This window comes from Eretmochelys imbricata, chromosome 6, assembly GCF_965152235.1.
Source record: "Eretmochelys imbricata isolate rEreImb1 chromosome 6, rEreImb1.hap1, whole genome shotgun sequence".
NCBI lineage: Eukaryota > Metazoa > Chordata > Testudines > Cheloniidae > Eretmochelys > Eretmochelys imbricata.
In genome coordinates, this window is record NC_135577.1 from 125,741,888 (window position 1) to 125,759,741 (window position 17,854).

At 48.7% G+C, this 17,854-nt stretch overlaps 2 protein-coding genes across 9 annotated transcripts in view; one reads left to right on the forward strand and one right to left on the reverse strand.

Moving 5' to 3' along the window:
* The window catches only part of GPR137C (G protein-coupled receptor 137C), a 32,271-nt gene extending 28,105 nt beyond the window's left edge, over positions 1-4,166 (reverse strand). For all 3 annotated transcript variants that reach the window (XR_013346458.1, XR_013346459.1, XM_077819631.1), the window contains exon 1: positions 3,810-4,166. Coding sequence is in view for 1 of the 3 variants with exons in the window: in XM_077819631.1 (XP_077675757.1) it covers positions 3,810-4,166 (357 nt within the window). In the remaining 2 variants the exon portion in view is untranslated. The remainder of the gene's footprint in view (positions 1-3,809) is intronic.
* TXNDC16 (thioredoxin domain containing 16) overlaps positions 3,926-17,854 on the forward strand; it is a 78,025-nt gene continuing 64,096 nt past the window's right edge. For 5 of the 6 annotated variants that reach the window (XM_077819622.1, XM_077819625.1, XM_077819624.1 and 2 more), the window contains exon 1: positions 4,949-5,463. The gene's annotated coding sequence lies outside the window, so the exon portion shown is untranslated. Of the gene's footprint in view, positions 4,047-4,948; positions 5,464-17,854 lie in introns of those variants that run through there. The other variant, XM_077819623.1, reaches the window with a different exon arrangement.

The following is a 17,854-nucleotide window of genomic DNA, read 5'->3' on the forward strand; positions in this document are numbered from 1 at the left end:
GAGTCAAATTGCTGACTTGGACATCTCCAAGGAAACCAGAGCTCAGACTAAGCCTGATGAAGTTAAGATGAAAGCAGAACCTCTTTTAATGAGTTGAGATGGAGTAAGGAGAGATGTGGGTTATGTATCAAACTGCTTGTTCATTAGGAGCATCAAAGTACGTAACTAGCTAGCAACAGAAGGAAAACCACAACTGCTACTGCTAAAGCAGCAGGTCTCTGGCGACCAAGAATAAGACTCTCAAAATGAGCGTTGACAAGTTGAACAAGAAAATTACACAGTGGGGCTGGAAGCCCAGAGAGAATCCTAGTCTGTTTTTATTCTGCACTTTGTTGGGGGGGGTGGGGGGCACGGAATTGTGTTTTTCAAACAGGTAATTCATACAGAAATAATGTGATTTGTCAGTAGGGGTTTGTGAATTAGAAGCCTAGTACAGTTTACCCTCACACCCCAGCACCACTTTCATCTTTTAGCTCACAAACAATTCAAGCATGAGTTTGATACACCCAGGTCAGCTGGGAGCCACAGTGACATGAGATATAAAAGCACTGAGAGGGGGGAGAAAAAAAAAAAGCCATGTTTCTACAGGGTCCTAAAGGCCTTGATTATTCAGTCTTCTCCAAGAAAGCCAATGGGTAGCCAGCCTAATCTTCTGCTTTAAAAGAGGTGCTTACCACCAGCTTGCAAGTCAGGTATTTGAATCATGGTGTACTGCATCTACAGCTCCAAAGATGTTACTAGGTGGACAAGGAGGACTTGTGGCACGTTATAGACTAACAAATTTGTTTGAGCATAAGCTTTCATGGGCTAAAACCCACTTCATCGGATGCATGGAGTGGAAAATACAGTAGAAAGATATATAGTTCCATACCACCCATTCACAGATCATTATCAAGAACTGAAGGACAGTGTCACCTAGTTTGTTCTAAGTGTCACCATTTAGCAAGTTGTAATTCTATACTGAAGGCCTTGCCAATGCAAGAGTTGCACCCACTTTCTAATTCCATTTAGGAACAGTTTTTAGATTGGAGTGGCCCCCTTGTGGTGGCACCTCTTGTTTCAGATTAAGAGTCCCCTGTATGACTTTAGCTGGGTCATCATGAGCTAAATCAAGGCAGTTCCGTACTGATTAGTTAACAATCTAGGACAATCTTAGAGCCAAAGTAAGAAGTGTAAACACAAGGGGGTTGTTCCAGTCTAACCTTGCCAGTTTCATCTGTAGAGCTCTTGGGTCTCAGCTCAATTCTTCTGGAGGGCAGGTGAACAAATGGTTTAGACCAGGGATTCCCAAATTGGGGGGCGGGTGTCAAAAGGTTATGACCAGGGTCACAAGCTGTCAGCCTCCACCCCAAACCCCATTTCACCTTCAGCATTTAGAATAGTGTTTATATATGTGTTTTTAATTGATAACGGGGGGGGCCACACTCAGAGGCTTGCTTTGTGAAACAGATCACCACTACAAAAATTTGAGCACCACTGGCTTAGACATTGCAGGCACTCTACCCCTGCCTTCTCAGAAACGCCATGGGCCCAGTTGTCCACCACCTTGCACCGAGTGCAGTTGCTCACACTTGTGCAAGCAAATGCTGCTATTCTGACCCACAAGGATTTTACACCCACTTTGCACGACTTTCAGCCTGTGGTCCATGGACCAATGGGGATCTGCAGACTAGGCCTAAAATTTCCAAAGGGATCCACACCCCCACATGAATTTAAAAAAAATTTTTTTTTAAAAAGGGTCCACAAATAAAAAAGGTTGCAAACCAGTGCTCTAGTGTATGTGACTCCAGAAGCTAGTTGAGGCTCCAGCCCCCCAACCAAGTATGTGAACATAATTTTTAACAAAGAGACAAGCTATTCTAGATTCCCCCTCCCCAATTCCATAGCTATTGACATTTAGATTAATATTTGTCTTGATGCTAGAACTAGGCAAGGAAAAAAATCAACACCCCTCCTCAAACCCATCTCCCCCGCCCCCCAGTCAGTTCTCCTTGCAAAATAAAGTTTGTCCTTCCCTTTATCTCACCCATTTGAATTTAGTTTGCAATTTCATAAACAGAATTAGCTTTGAAGAAAGCCCGATGCACATAAAACATACTGCAGTATTTAAGTAATTTACACATGTAACAAAATCTAGGCACATTGTTACCAATACAAGCCCAATTATCCCCTCTTCCCTTTGCCTTTTGGGGACATATTGAATACCTACTAGTAGGTAAATTCGAATTTGGCAGAGAAGACAGCTGTCAAACAACAAATGTTGCATAACCACCTATTTTATTACCCTATGTGTTTATAGCTTTGACAGTTTTTAAAAATTGACAGCTTCACCAGTCTTCAGGGTTTTGTTTTTTTTTTGGGGGGGGGGGGGAAGAAAAGGGAAGAAATATAGAAGAAACTGTACTGCTCATCTTGTGTGTTATCATGTGAATGCCAATGTCCTAGGGAAAATGAAATCAATTCCCCTGTGACTGAAGGATTTCAGTGGGTTGGAGATTCCTTTGTGAGGGTGTTAAACAGCTGAGAGCTGCAGAGTAAGGCAATCTCAACGATAATAATACAGCTAGCCGGAAAGTATTGCCAGATTAGTTTGTGACTTGCTTCATCAGAGTCCATGCAAAGGGGGAGCCGTTCATCAGAGGCCGGGCTAAGGATAAATATCGGGGGGAATTTGAGGGGGGGATGGATTAGACACACACAAATAAGCTCTGGAGGGAGAGACACGAAAGCCAAGTGACAAACAACAACAAAAGCCACCCAAATGGCCTCGCAGATGTCCCAGTAAATAGTGGCCCATTGTGTTAGGGGCTGAGCAGCGACTCTAGCCCTGAGCCGCGGGTTTGAGGGGTGAGCGCGGGGTCCCTGGAACCTCAGCACAACAAGGGGCAGAAGAATAAACCTGCTAATAATAAAAAAAAGAGGGGGGGTGAGAGAGAGGGGAAGACGCAGCAACAATAGCAAAAGAGGCTCTAGCTGGTGACGTAATGGTTGGCGACCGTCCAGCCCCTGCTATCACCACTTTATCTAGTCCCCCTTAAAACCTCCCCCACGCCACAACACACCACACAACACAACACAGCCCAGTTGAGCAACCCAGAGGTTATTTGTCTTCCCAAGTGACACTGTGTGTGTGTGGGGGGGGGGGGGGGACGGGGGGCAAGGAAATCGAGGCAAATCCCCGCAGCCTCCCCCCTCCCCAGCCCCAAGTTCGCTGAATTTGGTAAACACACACACACCAAACCACAACAACAACAACAACAACACAGCCCAGTTGAGCAACGCGGAGGTTATTGGTCTTCCCAAGTGACACTGTGTGCGTGTGGGGAGGGGGGGGGGCAAGGAAATCGAGGCAAATCCCCGCAGCCTCCCCCCTCCCCAGCCCCAAGTTCGCTGAATTTGGTAAACACACACACACCAAACCACAACATCACCACCAACACAGCCCAGTTGAGCAACGCGGAGGTTATTGGTCTTCCCAAGTGACACTGTGTGCGTGGGGGGGGGGCAAGGAAATCGAGGCAAATCCCCGCAGCCTCCCCCCTCCCCAGCCCCAAGTTTGCAGAATTTGGTAAACACACACACACCAAACAACAACAACAACAACAACAACACAGCCCAGTGGAGCAACCCGGAGGTTATTGGTCTTCCCAAGTGACACTGTGGGGGGCGTGTGTGTGTGTCTCTCTCTGTGGGCAAGAGAATCAGGGCAAATCCCCGCAGCCTCCCCCCAAATGTGCAGAATTTGGTGTGTGTCGCCCCCCCACACACACACAGCGCCGCGAGCGGGACCCCCCCAGCCCCGCACCTACCTCCGCGAAGTAGAGGTGGAGGAGGCAGAGGCTGGCGAAGAGCAGGCAGCCCGGCGAGCAGTGCAGCAGCCAGCGGGCGAAGGGCGGGCGCGGCAGCGGGGCGGCCGGCGGGGCGCCCGGCAGGGAGCCGGCGAAGAGCACGGTGCGCAGCGCCGCCCACAGCAGGCAGAGGAAGAGGCAGAGCGTGCGGTAGCTCAGCCGCTTCTCCCCGGAGCAGAGGAGCAGCCAGAGCTGCAGGTAGGCGAAGAGGAAGAGGGAGCCGTACAGGGCGGTGTGCAGCACCGTCAGCCCCAGCGCCACCGGGTAGGGGACGGCGGGCATCGCCCCGGCGGGGGGGGCAGAGACGGTCCCGCTCATGGGGCGGGGGAGCGGCGACGGGATAAAAGGGGGGGGGAGAGTGGGGGGTGTAAAAACCGGGGGCGGGGAAAGTCCCCCCCTCACAGCAGCGGCGGCTAAAAACCCATGCAACAAAAGAGCCCGCGCCCGCCCGCCCGGCTGCAGCGCTCCCCTCGCTTCGAAAACAACTCTCGGCTGGAGCCGATCAGCTGAGCCAGATTATTTGAGGCGCTCGCTCCGGACGGCGGACTTTTCTCATTGGCTCCCGGCGGGCCCGCCCGCGCCGCTCCCTTCCGCCCTTGCCGGTGGCGGCTGGGCCTGCCAGTCAGAGCCGGCCCGCCCTCCGCGGGCTCTCCGGGCTCCGTTTTGTTCTTGGGTTGCCGCCGCCGCCCGACTCGGTTTCCGACCTCCCTCACTTTGTTCGCCTCTCGCCTTCTGGCTTGCTCTCCCGGCTCAGCGAGCCGCCGCTGTGCTGTGCGCCCTCCCGAGCCGCAGCCCCGCGCTGCCTGGGACTGGGATCAGCTGCTCGGAGAGAGGCCTGTGCGGGCGGGCGGGTCTGTGCGGGGGACAGGAGCGGCTCAAGGTCTGCGGGGAGGCAGCGCAGAGATCCCCATTGCGATAGCGGACCCCACAGATCCCCATTATTATAGAGGGTTTGCTGGTGAGATCGCTATAGGGAAGGTCAGCGATCCCCACAGCTGTAGGGGTAGCTCAGAGATCTCCATTGCTATAGGGGAAGCTCAGAGATCCCCACTGCTATAGGGGAAGCTCAGCGATCCCCACTGCTATAGGGGTAGCTCAGAGATCCCCACTGCTATAGGGGAAGCTCAGAGATCCCCACTGCTATAGGGGAAGCTCAGAGATCCCCATTGCTATAGGGGAAGCTCAGAGATCCCCACTGCTATAGGGGTAGCTCAGAGATCCCCACTGCTATAGGGGTAGCTCAGAGATCTCCACTGCTATAGGGAAGCTCAGAGATCCCCATTGCTATAGGGGTAGCTCAGAGATCCCACTGCTATAGGTAATACCTAGATCTCCAGCACAGTAAGGTTTAGCTTGGCCTGGGTCTTTCAGCCCTAACTGTGGAGCAGCACCTGTGTCCTCCTGCTATCAAGGGTGAGCCCTGTTACCTGCCCGCTGGAGGCATCCAGTGCCACCACTCTCGGCAAGAAAGGCCCAGAGACACACAGGAGCGGAGGTAACACGGGGCTGATGTGATCCCATCCCACCCGTGCCAGAGGAGGGACGGATGGAGAACTTCACGCCACTGTCCTCGGGGCAAAAAATGGTGTCTGAAACACGCAATAGCGCCTGCCAGGTGAGTGAGGCCCCGAAGCCATCCTGGGGTGTGCTCCATTTGATCTATTCACAGTGCAGGGCTTTCCACAGACTCCAGTGGGAGGGTCCTTAAGGCCAGGCCGGACAAGCACACAGAGGGCAGGAGGCAATGTGTAGACAAGCCAGCTTCAGTCCCTGACCAGGAGCAGAAATTGTTTCCATCCAAAAACATGCATCAGTGAACAGGGGCTTTGCACTTGACTGTAACCAGATGGGACAACATTGGCTCCTGCAGCCTTTGCAACCCAAACCATGCTGCAGGGAGCTGACTTGAGAAGTGAGAACCAGAAAGTGAAAGTGAAACCTAAGTGAAAGTGTCCTGAGGGATATTTCCTTTGTCCCAGCTGCCAGGGAGATGCAAACAGCACTGGGAGTGAGAAGTAAATTAGCTTTTAAACAATTCTAGTCATTTAAAGTGGGACTGGTAACAGAGGAGAGGGTATAGGATACCCCCTAGAGATTCCCCTACACAAAGGGACAAGTTCAGCTGGCTTTAGGGCTTATGTGCACCCCGGAAATGATCAAAGCAGCTGGAGTGCTTGTATATCTTCTAATTCCCTGTGTGTGTATTTTTGCTTTTCCATTGATTTAAAACCAGTAAGAGGTTAAACAGGAAATGGCATGGGACACACAGATTCCTGGAAAGAGTTGATGTAGAACCCTAGTGTAAATGTCTAACATTAATAATAATAATATTGTGTAGCTCTTATAGAGTGCTTTATGGGCCTGATTCTCCAGCTCCTTCGGTGTAAAGCACATCCATGCAAAGTGTCAGCCTTCTGATTGGGTAGCATTTCACACCCATTCCTACGGAGCTGTATATTCAAAGGGCTGTATACGCATAATCTCACAACTCCCCCATGAAGGAGACAAATGAGTATTTTACAAATGGGGAAACTGAGACAGTGAAATGAAAGGACATGTGTAAGGCTGTGCAGGGGGTCAGTGGCAGATCCAAGATTAAAACTTGGAGCTTCCTCACTCTCACTCAATGCTCTTTCCACTAAACCCTGCAATGTTGGGACACAACCAGTTAACTGAGTGATCCAAACAAACTGGAAAGGACTTTGGTATATTTGTATTTATATTTAACAAAGAGAAACAATTCTGCACCAGCTCTTAACTGCATAAATCTCACAAAAGTGGCTGAAGTCTTTCCTCCTTTAACTCCTCCTCCCTGTTGATGAGTCCCTCCCCCATCCTCTGAGAATGGGCAACTCTTTGGGGCTTGGTTTTTGGATCTGAACTGGGAGGTGCCTAGCTCAGTGGTGGGAGCTCAGTCAGAGTGAATGCATGTACCCTGTCTACCTTTCTGTTACCAGACTTAATTTACTGTGACAACGTTGTCTTATTACTCCCGCTCCTTGAAAGGGCGGCATGCAAGTTCAATTGCTGGCCAAAGCATCAATGATTTATTCCTTCAGATATAGTTTAGGTAAGACAATATTACCTTCAGCTCTGTTTTGAGCATGGACTGTAAAGGGACTGCTCGCCCTGAGCAGGAGTTGAATATCTGTAAAGGCGATAGAATAATTACAGATACCACAATGAAACTACATGGCCAATGCATTTACCAGAGTGCTTGCATTCCCTGTTTCAAAGCGGATGAAATATTAATAAACGCTATGTACAAATAGTCTTCTTTAGCCAGAGCATTTTAAGAACTATACATTGTAACCAAAAACCAGCCAGTGAAGAGCTCGGAAGGCAGTGTGTTCTAACGGACAGAGCATTGGTTAAACGTCCAAGACCTGGGTTCTAATCCTGACCGTGGAGAAATTATTTCACCTCTGTGTGTTCCTCTTCCCACCCTTTGTTTTGGGAGCTCTGTGGGGGTGGGGGCCGGGGCTGTTTTACTATGTACAACGCCTTGTGCAATGGGGCCCTCGTCTTAGTTGAAGCATGGGGGATCTACTGTAATACAAATAATAAAGTAACAAATCAGCATGTTGCAGACAGCGTACGTAGGCCCCATTTTCCACTATGGCTAGTGGTCACTGGTTTTGGGTGTCCAACTGGAGACATCCTCGGGGCCTGATTTTCAGGGGGTAGGTGTCTTAAGCTTAATCAACCCGTCCCAAACCACTAATCGCTTTTGGAAAATCACACTGACTAAATCAATCACAGCCAAAGCTGGAGCCGGGACTGGAACCTGCTTGGAAAACATGGTCGTTCCAGTCTGAGCGAAAGGAAAATTATAAATTGCATTTCTGGTGGAGGCACAACCCATTGGCTCTTGCCAGCTCTTGTTTATCTTTGGAATAAATACTATGGGCCAGATTCCACCCTGAGCTGTACACACACAAGCCGCACTGAAATCAGCAATGTACAAGTGTTGGTACCAGAACATAAGAATGGCCAGACTGGGTGTAACCATGCTGGTTCTGGTGTGACCCAACTGAGAGTGCCAATTCAGGACAAATTGCTTCAAGCAGGGCAGTTACAGCCCCAGGCTGGGGTTTTTCCACCTCTAAGGTAGGGTTACCATATTTGAACATTCAAAAAAAGGACACTCCGGGAGGGGGGGGGTATTTGCTCGCGCCCCCCACCCCAACCCTACCCCTTCCCTGCCCCCATTCCAACCCCTTCCCCAAAGTCCCCTCCCCAATTTTGCCCCCTCCCTGCCCCATTGGACCCCTTCCCCAAATCCCCACCCTGGCCCTGCCTCCTCACCACAGTGCGCCGTGTTCTCCCCCCCCAGCCGCGCAAAACAGCTGTTTCATGGTGCAAGCACTGGGGGAAAAAGCGGGCACTTTCTCAAATGATCAGCATTCACTCTCTTGAATAATCAACTCTTCTTTGTGGAAAAATAATAATGGCAAAATCCTGGACATTTTTAGATATTTAAAAATTCCTCCCGGATGGCGATTTAAGAACCAAAAATGTCCGGACATGTCCGGGAAAATACGGACGTATGGTAACCCTACTCTAAGGCAAACCAAACCAGCCAGACAGAGAGGACTTTGGTTTTACCCCCCTGGCTAACCACAAGTCACACAAGCAATTTCCTTAGATACTCCAGTTTCCCAGTATCACCATCAGTGCCACTCGTTATGGGGATGAATGGTTATGAAAACCAATACCCCAAGAAAAGCAAAAAGGTTCTCTCGATCCCAAAGGACCAAGCCCCAGACTCAGGTCAATATACAAATCAGATCTTACCCACAAATCACGCTGTTGCCAGTCCTTTAGAATCTAAAATCTAAAGGTTTATTCATAAAAGGGAAAAGATGCAGATGAGAGCTAGAACTGGTTAAATAGAATCAGTTACATACAGTAATGGCAAAGTTCTTGGTTCAGGCTTGTAGCAGTGATGGAATAAACTGCAGGTTCAAATCAAGTCTCTGGAGAACATCCACAGCTGGGATGGGTCTTTCAGTCCTTTGTTCAGAGCTTCAGCGTAGCAAAGTTCCTCCAGAGGTATGAAGCAGGATTGAAGACAAGATGGAGATGAGGCATCAGCCTTTTAGAAGTGTAAGAACACCTCTTTGTTCTTACTGTGGAAAATTACAGCAAAATGGAGTTTGGAGTCACATGGGCAAGTCCCTGCATAGTTTGCTGAGTCACAAGGCCTGTCTGCCTTCTCTCAATGGGTCAATTGTGTAGCTGATGGTCCTTAATGGGCCATCAGGCAGGCTAGGCAGAGCTGACACCAACTTGTCTGGGGTGTCACGCAGAAGCATAGTATAAGTTTGAAATACAGACAGTAGAGAGCCACTATTCATAACTTTAACTACAAAAATTATACACACATATAGACAGCATAATCATAACCAACAAACCATAACCTTGTCCTAGACAACTTATTTGACTCCCCTTATACAAGCTTTGTTGCCACTACAGGAGCTTGGTTGAAACAATAATCTATGCGGTCCCAGATTATGTCAACATCATCACACTGGGTCAAACCAAAGGTCCATCTAGCCCAGTATCCTGTATTCCGACAGTGGCCAATGCCAGGTGCCCTAGAGGGAATGAACAGAACAGGTAATCATCAAGTGATCCATCCCGTCGCCCATTCCCAGCTTCTGGCAAACAGAGGCTAGGGACACCATTCCTGCCCATCCTGGCTAATAGTCATTGATGGACCTATCCTCCATGAATTTATCTAGTTTTTTTGAACCCTGTTATAGTCTTGGCCTTCACAACATCCCCTGGCAAGGAGTTCCACAGGTTGACTGTGCATTGTGTGAAAAAATACTTCCTTTTATTTGTTTTAAACCTGCTGCCTATTAATTTCATTGGGTGACCCCTAGTTCTTGTGGTATGAGAAGGAGTAAATTACACATCCTTATTTACTTTCTCCACACCAGTCATGATTTTATAGACCTCTGTCATATCCCCCCTTAGTTGTCTCTTTTCCAAGCTGAAAAGTTCCAGTCTTACTAATCTCTCCTTATACGGAAGCTGTTCCATACCCTAATCATTTTTGTTGCCCTTTTCTGAATCTTTTCCAATTCCTATATATCTTTTTTGAGATGGGGCGACCACATCTGCACATAGCTCCAAGGTCAAAACACAGTATGTAGTATCTGGACCTGTTCTGCAGGACAGTTGACAGAAAGGAACAGATTCATACTCATAACTGTGCCCTCCAAATATATAATAATTACCCCTTTGGACTCAAGTGAATAATCAATATTCTGGGTCTTGTGGGTTATTTCTGTTAGGAGGAGAAATTGATGTAGTCTGGTATGTCCATGATGCAATCCTGTTTATTTACAAGAATGTACAAAGTCCTATTCCCCTGAACACACTGGGAATCAAACAGCTGGAGACAGTTTATTTGCTTATAGTCCCAAGCCTCTTTCCAGCCAGTACTGCGCCCACAAAGCTCTCTTGTTCTTTGCTTTTTCCTAGGTTCACACTACAAAGTGCTTCTGTCTGTCTGTCTCTAGGGCTTCCTTGCTGCCATCTGTATACGTCTGTGGTGTTTCTGCTCCTTCTCTCACACATAGATCTCCCAGATCTCCCTCCAAGAATACCTCGCCCCCTGTATTTGCATTCAAACTCCTCCACCCACATAGCTCAGATTCCTGACCAGCTTTGGGCGTGGCCTGTCTTTTGAGTGGCGGCTTCTATTGCTTCAGCTATCTATTGTAGAAAGAAGCTTGATTGTTTTTACACTTATCCTCAATGAAGAGGCAGCTCTTCTACCTTCAGTGAGGTTTCACTCAGCCCCCCAAAAAACAAACATTACTTACACACACACAAATATTAAAGGAACATTATTAAGGTTGCAAAGTCAAGTACTCAAAAGTTAGGAAATGCCAGAACTAAGGTTGCCTGGGCAATCTCAATTTGACCTGCTTGTGCATATGCATTACGAGATAGTCTTTAGTTACAGGATCACATTCTGTTTTTTCCACAGGACCTCTGCCTCATTCAGTGCACAGGATGGACGGTGCTCAGTCAATCAGTAGCTATTCAGTACTTTGTTTTCTCCTTGCTGCTCAATGTGTGGCTCCTAGTCTTTTTTAACTGACCACTATTCAGTCCTTGCTTTTTGAAGGCAGAATTATATATTTCCTCATGGGATTTTCTAGGATGTCACTACTCTAGTATCCGAGTGTTTCACAAACATTAATCTATCTTCACAAAACCCTGTGAGGTGCGGGGGTATTAAACCCATTTTACAAATGGAGAACAGAGATATTCAGGTCAAAAGTGTTCGCTAATTTTGGGTGCTCAGTTTGAGACTCCTAGGACCTGATTTTTTCAGAGTACTTAACATTAGCTCTGTAATGCTCTAAGTAGGGCTGTCAAGCAATTAAAATCACAATTAATCACATGATTAAAAAAATTAATTGCGAGTAATAGCACTGTTAAGCAATAGAATATCATGTGTTTACATATTTTTGAATGTTTTCTACATTTTCAAATATATTGATTTCAATTACAACAGAAAATAAAGTGTGCAGTGCTCATTTTATATTTATTTTTGGTTACAAGTATTTGCACTGTAAAAAAACAAAAGAGACAGTATTTTTCAGTTCACCTAATACAAGTACTGTAGTGCAATCTCTTTATCATGAAAGTTGAACTTAGATGTAGGATTACGTACAAAAAAACTGCATTCAAAAATAAAACAATGTAAAATTTTAGAGCCTGCAAGTCTGCTCAGTACTACTCCTTGTTCAGCCAATCGCTCAGGCAAACAAGTTTGTTTACATTTGCAGGAGATAATGCTGCCCCCTTCTTGTTTACAATATCCCCTGAAAGTGAGAACAGGCGTTCGCATGGCACTGTTGTAGCCGGCGTCGCAAGATATTTATGTGCCAGATGTGCTAAAGATTCATATGTCCCTTCATGCTTCAGCCACCATTCCAGAGGACATGCGTCCATACTGATGACGGATTCTGCTTGATAACAATCCAAAGCAGTGCAGACTGATGCATGTTCATTTTCACCATCTGAGTCAGATGCCACCAGCAGAAGGCTGATTTTCTTTTTTGGTGGTTTGGGTTCTGTAGTTTCCGTATCAGTGTTGCTCTTTTAAGACCTGAAAGCACGCTTCACACCTCATCCCTCTCAGATTTTGGAAGGCACTTCGGATTCTTAAACCTTTGGTCGAGTGCTGTAGCTATCTTTAGAAATCTCACATTGGTGCCCTCTTTGCATTTTGTCAAATCTGTAGTGAAAGTGTTCTTAAAATGAACAACATGTGCTGGGTCATCATCCGAGACTGCTAGAACATGAAATATATGGCAGAATGCGGATAAAACAGAGCAGGGGACATGCAATTCTCCCCCAAGGGGTTCAGTCACAAATTTAATTAACGTATTATTTTTTTAACGAGCGTCATCGGCATGGAAACATGTCCCGTGGAATGGTGGTAAAGCATGAAGGGGCATACGAATATTTAGCCTATCTTGCATGTAAATACCTTGCAATGCCGGCTACAAAAGTGCCAGGCAAATGTCTGTTCTCACTTTCTGGTAATGTAAAGAAGAGGGCAGCATTACCTCCTGCAAATGTAAACAAACTTGTTTGACTGAGCGACTGGCTGAACAAGAACTAGGTCTGAGTGGACTTGTAGGATCTAAAGTTTTACATTGTTTTGTTTGAGTGTAGTTATGTAACAAAAAAATCTACATTTGTAAGTTCAACTTTCATGACAAAGATTACACTACAGTACTTGTATGAGGTGAATTGAAAAATACAATTTCTTCTGTTTATCATTTTTACAGTGCAAATATTTGTAATAAAAAATAATACACACTTTGTATTCTGTGTTGTAATTGAAATCAATATATATGAAAACGTAGAAAAACATCCAAAATATTTAATAAATTTCAATTGGTATTCTGTTTAACAGTGTGATTAAAACTGCAATTAATCACAATTAATTTTTTGGAGTTAATTGCATGAGTTAACTGCGATTAATCAACAGCCCTAGTTCAAAGCACATCTTCCATTGACTTCAGTTGTAGCTGAGTGCTCAGCACTTCTGCAAATCATACCCCAGGGCCTCAAGTCAAGCACTCAGAAAATGAGGAACACGCAGTGAGGGAGGGTCCTTCAGACAACAGCCTCCTTCACTGCAGATCCTGATTCATCCCCCGAGCAGGTCCAGCCTATGCACTGAGTGAGGCGAGGGTCCTGTGGAAACAAATAGAATGTGGTCATGTAATTAAAGATCGTATCAAAATGCACAGGGGGAGGAGAATAAGGTTGCCCTGGCAACCTAAATTTTGGCATATTCTAACTTTTGCGCACACAACTCTGCAACCTTACTAATGTTTTTAACAAGTTTTGTGTGTGTCATTTCTCAGGTTTTTCTAAAAAAAATAAAAATCCCAGAAATTCCATCACGTGGCATCACATTGAAATGTGCATGGTCGGAACCTTTAGCTCTACTGTACAGATCCATGCCACTTGAGCTAAAGTAGTAAGTGACAGCAGTAGTAGGTTGTCATCCTCTATGTGGACCAGCTCTCGCTGGGGATTGAACACTTTGCCAGTGAGGTTTGCAGATATTTGCTGACAGCAGAGGAATGGTGAGAAGAAGGAATCTTCCATTCCAGGCTCTGGAAAGGTGTGTTCTTTAGTGGGTACAGACTCTTCTGCCCATTCCCCTCAAGCTTGGCCCCTTCTGCCTGGTCCTGGTCCTAGAGTCACCCTTCTGGACTCCCCATCCCATTCTCAGTCTCCCTCTGGCCTCCGCTCTTACTTCCACTCCTTGCCCAACCAGCCCCAATTCCACCCTTCCCCCACTCACTCTGTCCCCCCCCCACAACATTGCGCAACCCAAAGGCTCCCTCAGTCTCCCTTCCCGGGCTCCTCATCCAATCTCAGTGCTTCCCCCCCCCTTCCAGCTCCTTGTCCTAATCTCCTCCTCCCCCTCACCTCCTTCCCTTGTCCTACTGGTTTCCAGACCCACTCTCCATGCTCAGCTAGGTCCAGTCCCCTCCCCAGCTCCTTATCTGATCTCAGTCTCCCCACACCCATTGGCTCCCAGTTCCCACTCTTTTCCTCCTTGGCTCCCAGTCCCAGTCTGTCCCTTGCTCCCATTCCCGGTCTCCTTACCCAGCCATTCCCAGTCCTCCTGCCCTCTTGTCCCCGCTCTCCTTGCCCAACCAGTCCCAGTTCAACACCCTGATTTGTCTCTGTCCCCATCCTAGCACCCAGTTGTCCTCCTCTGACAGTTTGCGACTCACCACTGCAATGTCTCCTACTGGCTTGTCCTGGGGGTTAGCTCTGCTAGCCAGTGTGCCTTCTTCTGGTGAGGTCTCACCGCTGCCACTTCTGCTCCTGGACCTGTGTCATTCCCAGGACCACAATGCCCTCTCCAGGACACAGCCCTTCAGCTCTGCCACACTCAGTGCTCCCCCCTTCCAGGGGAACTGCAGTCCACTGTCCAGCCACTTCCCCAAGTGGCAACTGCAGCCCAATGTTTGGCCACTTCCTCCACGGCACCCCAGTACTCCAGGCCCCGGCCCACAGACCCTGTAGGTAGCCATCACTTGCTGCATCCCCTCTGACTCCTCAGTAGATTTCCCTGGGCCACTTCCCCGTGGCCTCAGCCTGCAGATCCCTGCAGCCCGCCAGGAGCTGCCTTTAGCTCCCTGGGTCTCTGCCTGCAGCACTGGTCGGTCCAGGGTGCTTTCTGCCTTCAGCCTGCAAGGCAGCCAGTTCTCCCCCCTCAAGGTACAGGGAGTGACTGAAGCTGCTCTCTCGTCTGCAGCCCTTCTTATATGGGCCAGCCCAGCCCTGACAGGCTGCTCCTCACAGCCCCTCTCCGATTGGCCGCCTGCTGCTCAACCTCCCTAGGTCTCTATTAACCCCTTATGGGCCAGATGCCCCATCACACCTCCCCACACACATTTTACACCCTGCTGGTTCTCAGTCCCAGGCTTTCTCTCTGGACTCATCCAATCTCAGTGCCCCCCTCAGCTTTTTGTCCCAGTCCCTTTGCCCTGCCAGTCCCAATTCTCCTCCCACATCCCAGCTCCTCCTCAGACCTGTCTCCTTTCTCCTTCCTTCCCATTGGTTCCAGTCTCCCCCCAGCTCCTCATCTTATCTCAGTCTCCCTGCCCACCCATGGCTCCCAGCCATCACCCTCCATTTCCCTCCCTGGTTCCCAGCCTTGTCTTCTTGCCCAGCTTGTCTCTGGCTCCCATTTGGCTCCCACTCCCATCCTTACCCAGGCCCAGTCTCCCCCCGACTCAACTCCCAGTATCAGTTTCTCCCTCCCTCCCCCTGCCATCTTTGGAGCGCGGCGGAAGCTCCCGAGAAGTGGGGGGGCCACAGGCATGCGGACCGGGGCCCCGCCCATGCTCCACCCCTGCTCTGCTCTGAGGCCCTGCTCCCCTTGGCTTCTTCCCCCGGGGTTCTGCCCATGCTGCACCGCGTCTGTCCCCCACTCCGCCTGTTTCCCTGAGGCCCCCCTGCCTGCCGCTCGCTCCTTTCCAGCTCAGGGGACGGGGCGGAGAGGCACAAGCGGCAGCTGGAGGGGTTTTGGGGGAGGGAATGGAGAGGTGCAAGCAGCAGGCGGGGGCGGGTCCCTCTGGGGAAGAGGCCAAGTGGGGCCTTGGGGCACAGTGGGGGTGGAGTGCGGGGGGGGGGGGCGAGCTGGGGCTGACATGGCGATATAAGAACTTGAGCCCTTTCTGTACCAGCTCTTCCACTCTTGCTGCACCATGTTCTCCCCCTGATGCAAGTCCCAAATTATCCTTCAGGTAAAATCCCCCATCCAAAGCCCATCCCCGGCCAGGGCAATATCCGAGTGCTGTCATACGCAGGGGCTTCCCGTGTTTGCTCTTATCTTGCCTTGCTGTGGGTGACTGCTCTCTGCTCACATTTACAGGAAACCACTCCTGCCGCATCTCAGGGCCTGTTCTGTCTTTGTCACGGTCAGATTTGCACCCACGTAAATGGGGGGAGAACTGATTCCAGCAACTTTACAGAAGTAACCCGGCTCCCTCTCTTACATCTTCTGTACAAAGTCCAGTTCTTATTTACCTAACTACAACGTTAGAACTGCCCCACATCTAAGCATTTCTCCACTCTCCATTTGTATCTGGCTGTCCAGTTTATCTACCTGCATGTCGAAAGTGCCTGTCACTGAAGGCTCTGGCACCATTTGGGAATAGCTCGGACTCATCTATCTGTGCAGCCAAACTGGTGCTGACCCCTCAGGCTGGACAAAGGCAAACTATAGAGACAAGGTGGGCGAAGTAATAACGACATCGTGCATCCACTATGGGAAAGGGACTGAGAGGCTTTTTCCATTGGACCGTATGAACTGGAACCATAAACTCAATGAACATTAAATCCCACCAAATGAGGGTAGATCCATCCTCATCATCGTATCCACTCATTATACTCCACACCTGAACATAGCCATTATATGGACAACATACCCCCATATCTCAATGTCTGTGCTTTGGCCGGTTAAACTTTTACCCCCAATCAGGGAGACTGCAGATTATGTATTCCTTACGCCACCAGCTCCTAACCGAATTTCGCACCCCTTGATAATCTGTACCTTATTCCCTGATAAAGAGAAACTTCTGTGCTTGAACGCTGTACCGTTTCCTTTTTATTTCAACATTATCTTAATGTAACCCTTCTGCCCATCAGAGTTGGCAGCAACAAGGGCCGGGTTCAATATCTAGGGGGTCCATTGCAATAGCACAATGCAAACCGGCTTGAGCCCCCACCCAGTGACCTGGGACAAATATATACCACCCCCGCTGGGCGCCTCCAAGAGGCAGTACTTCCCCTCTCGCAAGCGCATAGTCTGAGTGTAGCAAAAAGCCTTTTAATAACAGAGAGAAACAATGTGCCATTATGTTGGGGAAACACCACCAACAGGATTCATAACACAACCCATGAGCAAAAAACCCACTCCAAGCAAATTGGGGCATGCCCTTTCCCTTTGGTTCTTGAGTCCAGCAACCCCAAATCACCCAAAGTCCCAAAAGTCCAATGACCCAAAAGTCTCTGTCCCTGGTCAGGGCAGCCCCAGAGTTCAAAAGTTTATCTACAGAGCTTTACCTCCCAACCTGGGTGGAGATGGTGGCAGAGGTAAGAGGCACCTTACATGATCTGAAGCTGACGGCCCCACAGCTCCATAGGCCTTCGCTCTGCTCCGCTCCGCCAGCCACCCCACAAACTGCTTCGCTCAGCTCCGCTCCGCTCTGCTCTGCGACCCACATGCAGCTCCCGCCGTCCAGCCGATCCACGAACTGCTCCGCGTCCCACCAGCTGCTCCCGCTGTCCTATGAACTGCTCTACCAGCCTGTCCACAAGGCACTCCAGCCGTCCCACAAACTGCTCCACAATATATCTTCAGGCTCCCCCACTACTTAACCCAACGCTCAGTGATTTCAGCTCTTAGTCAGTTCAGCTCTTTGGTGAATTCAGCTTGTAGTAGGGGAGCCTCAGTGCTGGTGCACTATTAGCCCAAAGTGAGCTCAGCAGCCTGTAACTAGATTTCTAATGAAATCAAAATTAGCTCTGATATTCTACAGTGGAGAGAGGAGGAAGTGCAATTAGTATGTAAGACCCTCACTAAGGGACCCATGCCACCAAGTATTAATACTTTTCCCCAGCCTCTCTCAATTCACAGAGTTTTGGAACCCATGACCCTTGCCTAGCGAGTGCTACTTAGTTGATGGTGAGTCCCTCCATCATAACAAAAGGCCAAGTACAGTTCCAAGCACAGTTCCCATAATCAGGGTAATAACAATTTATTCTTCCTGCCCCAATAACAGAAACACTGAGGATCCCACAGCAGCCAAAGTGACCATTTGGGCAGCTATGGCCTCATTCTAGGCAGGGTGGGTGTACCTATGCAAATGAGATCGTCCCCTGAAGTTCTTTTCCACAACTTGCCACACCTCACCACCAAATGTCAGGGTGGA